This window comes from Notamacropus eugenii, chromosome Y (genome assembly GCF_028372415.1).
Source record: "Notamacropus eugenii isolate mMacEug1 chromosome Y, mMacEug1.pri_v2, whole genome shotgun sequence".
NCBI lineage: Eukaryota > Metazoa > Chordata > Mammalia > Diprotodontia > Macropodidae > Notamacropus > Notamacropus eugenii.
In genome coordinates this window covers 11,067,716-11,071,163 of record NC_092880.1, presented here as the reverse complement: position 1 = coordinate 11,071,163, position 3,448 = coordinate 11,067,716, and the positions used below count along the sequence as shown (strand labels likewise).

Here is a 3,448-nt window from a genome sequence, read left to right as displayed (position 1 = left end):
CATTTTAATCTTGGCTTATGAAGGAACCCATATATCAGCTGCTCCCCATCAACTCTCTTCAAATTTTGGTGTATCCATTCAAGGGAGAGCAGTATCCAAGATTTGTCTATTTATTTTAAACTACTCTTTAATTTGAGAGTACCTTTCTATCTACTTCTTCCCTTCCAGATTTCCCATCTCTGGTCTTTCTAGCATTTTGATTGATTGAGATACAATGGTTTATCTATTGCCTCCATTCAAATACATACTTTGGTATTTATTTTGGGTACCAGTGGGCCACGCTCTGAATCCACGGCTAGTTTTGCAGATGCCCCTTTTCTTCACTCTGATAACTTTTTTTTAACAATTGGAAGGCTAGAAAACAACTGCCCTTAAAACAGTTCAGGACTGTTGCAGACAACCTTTTTTCCAAACTGTGCCACCCAGAAAACCAAAGTTGTGAGTGTGTTTTAAAAGTAAGCAAATATCTTCTACTTATCAGCCTATCTCTAATATTGAATATTATGTAATATATTGTGTTCATATGTAATTATATAATGGAAATTAATAAAATGTTCACATAATACTATCCATATACATATATACATACACACACATATACATATATACATACATACGTACATATGTATATATGTTGTTTACTCATTCAGTCATGTACAATTCCTTGTGGCCCCATGGACCTCAGTTTATAGAATTTTCTTGGCAGACACACTGAAGTGGTTTGTCATTTCCTTGTTCAGTGGATCACTAATCCATAGGCAAACAGAGGTTAAGTGACTTGGTCAAAGTCACACAGCTAGGAAATTTCTTAGGCTAGATTTGAACTTACATCTTTCTGACTTCAACTTCAGCACTCTATTCACAGCACCACCTACTCATCTTTCTCTCTCTCTCTCTCTCTCTCTCTCTCTCTCTCTGTGTATGTATTATGTACGTACATATATGTATATATATATATATATGAATATGAAACATTTACTATACAGACCCTTTCTTACTCATTGTTTGTGTTCGTCCTTTGTTGCCAAAGAAGATCATGCCATCAGAGAAATGATGACATGACTTGCACTTGACTTTGTTCTGAGTGAGGGAGGGCTTACTTAGTTATCCTGTATAGGGATATATGTTCAAAGAAACTTTAAATACATATTTAAATATATGGACTTAGCTGGACATTTTAAAGTATGGTCTTAAATACGTATTTACTTTCTTCCAAAGTAGACATAATGTTACAGTCTCTGGGGTAACAGATTTAAAGCAAACAGAGTGTCTTTTCTGTATATAATGGCAACACAAATCAAGTTATATTCTGCTCTTGTAAGAATTTTACTGTTTAAATGGGATTCTACATGTTAAATGTATCATTTGTATGATCAGAACACGTGGATTACTTAGCTTTCATGCTCTTAATATAGCCAGCCCAAACAACCTACATTTCAGTGAGAGGGCTAGTGGAAGTAGGCTCAATGGGTAAAAATTTCAGAGAGGAATGTTTGCACTAATGAGAGGAAAATGTCTGAACAATTAAAAAAAATGTAAAAGTGGAATGGTTTGCTCTTGTATGAAGTTACTCTGCCTCACTGAAAATAATCACATGAAATTTGGATGATCCTGAATTGTGGATGTTTTTATGGGTCAAGTTTAAGTATAGGGTAGACTAGAGGACTGGCCTTTTTCATCCCTCCCAATTCTGGATTTCTGTACTTATTTTCTAAATTTGAAGGTTAAATCAAGAGACTAACACTTTTCAGAAAGAAAATTAGTTATTTGAAAAATAGCATTTTGAAATCTCATCAATTTATATCAACTGTTTACTTAACAACTGACAACATGGAGTAGAAGGAAACATGTGACTTCAACTAGATGAATACTTGAATCAGAATGCTATAATTTACTGTAGATTTTGAAAATGTTAGTTATCCTTAAACATAAAGTGATGATAACACTTTTCCTAATTATCCCTATTATTTTGGTGATCACATATTGGACTGTGAAAGCATTTTACAAAACTGTAAAGCAAAATAGACATATAAAGACCTTTTCATGCTTCACTGTAAGTTATGGCATCCTGAGTCATTCTTCATATGTTTTCAAGAGAGATAATATTTTCTATCATTCCATGCAACTACTTGTTAAGAAAAAAAATTGACAAATTATCACTAGACCTTCAAATACAATTTTTTTCAGTTAAGTACCCTTTTTCATATTTTATTTGTTTCAGGAGTGAAATGAGTATACATTGCAACCATATTGTTATAATTCTCCAGACAATCTGGGAGTCAATGTTTTAAAATTGGTGAGCTTGACATGGACATAGTAGCAAGGAATTTAAGTCAGTAACGCATATTGAAGTGCTATATCAATATGTATGAAACATATACACATGTGTAAACATAGATATGCATAATATGAAATAAATACACATATGCAAACCTGTATGTATGTAAATGTGTGTTTATATGTGTGTGTAAATATATGCACAGGCATGTGATCATGGAAAAGACTTTGGTATTAATCCGTTTGAGAAGTATTTCCAGGCGATAAGTTTCATCAGAGCAGTCTTCATGTCCTTGTTCCTCAGGCTATAGATGATAGGGTTCAGCATTGGGGGCACCACTGTATAGAACATGGACAACAACAGATCTAGAACTGAATCAGATTCCTGGGGTGGCTTTAGATGAGCAATGACACCTGTTGTGATAAAAATCATGAGAACGATGAGGTGGGGCAGGCAAGTGGAGAAGGCTTTTGACCTACCCTCTGAAGTTGGTATCTTCAGTACAGTTGAGAATATGTGGCTGTAAGAGATTGTGATATAAATAAAGCAGAAAACTGCTAAACCAAACCCAAAAGCCATAGTGACATCAGCTGCAAGCTGTGTCTCAGAGCAGGAGATTCTGAGCAAGGGAGGGACATCGCAGAAGAACTGGTGGATTTCTTTGGAGCCACAGAAGGGCAAAATGAAAGTACTAGCTGAGTACAGGGCCCCAAACAAACTTCCACTGAACCAGGAAGCAGCTGCCATCTTCACACAAGCTCCTCTGGTCATGATGACTTCATAGTGCAGGGGCTGACAAATGGCCACATAGCGGTCATAGGACATCACTGTGAGGAGAGAAAGCTCTGATGCTACAAATAACATCATTAAAAAGAGCTGTGATATACACCCCAAGAAAGAGATGGAGTTGGTGCGAGTTGGTGAGTTTGCAATTGATTTGGGGACTGTGATGGAAATAAGACAAAGATCTAAAAAGGATAAGTTCTTTAGGAAGAAATACATAGGGGTGTGGAGTTTCCCATCAAGAGAGATGAGGGTGAAAATGAGTATGTTACCCATCAGAGCCACCAGGTAGATTAACAAGAAGAGGATGGCATGTAAGACCTGTAGCTCCCAGATGTTGGAAAAGCCCAAGAGGATGAATCCTGTCACCACAGTGAGATTGGCCAT

At 36.2% G+C, this 3,448-nt stretch overlaps 1 protein-coding gene across 1 annotated transcript; it reads right to left on the bottom strand.

Annotated features, from left to right (window-relative positions):
• Positions 1-2,459: 2,459 nt before the first annotated feature.
• On the bottom strand, positions 2,460-3,448 carry LOC140516573 (olfactory receptor 14A2-like). Its single transcript, XM_072627508.1, has one exon. It carries the CDS (start codon positions 3,446-3,448, stop codon positions 2,492-2,494), a length of 957 nt encoding a protein of 318 aa, XP_072483609.1. The 3' UTR covers positions 2,460-2,491.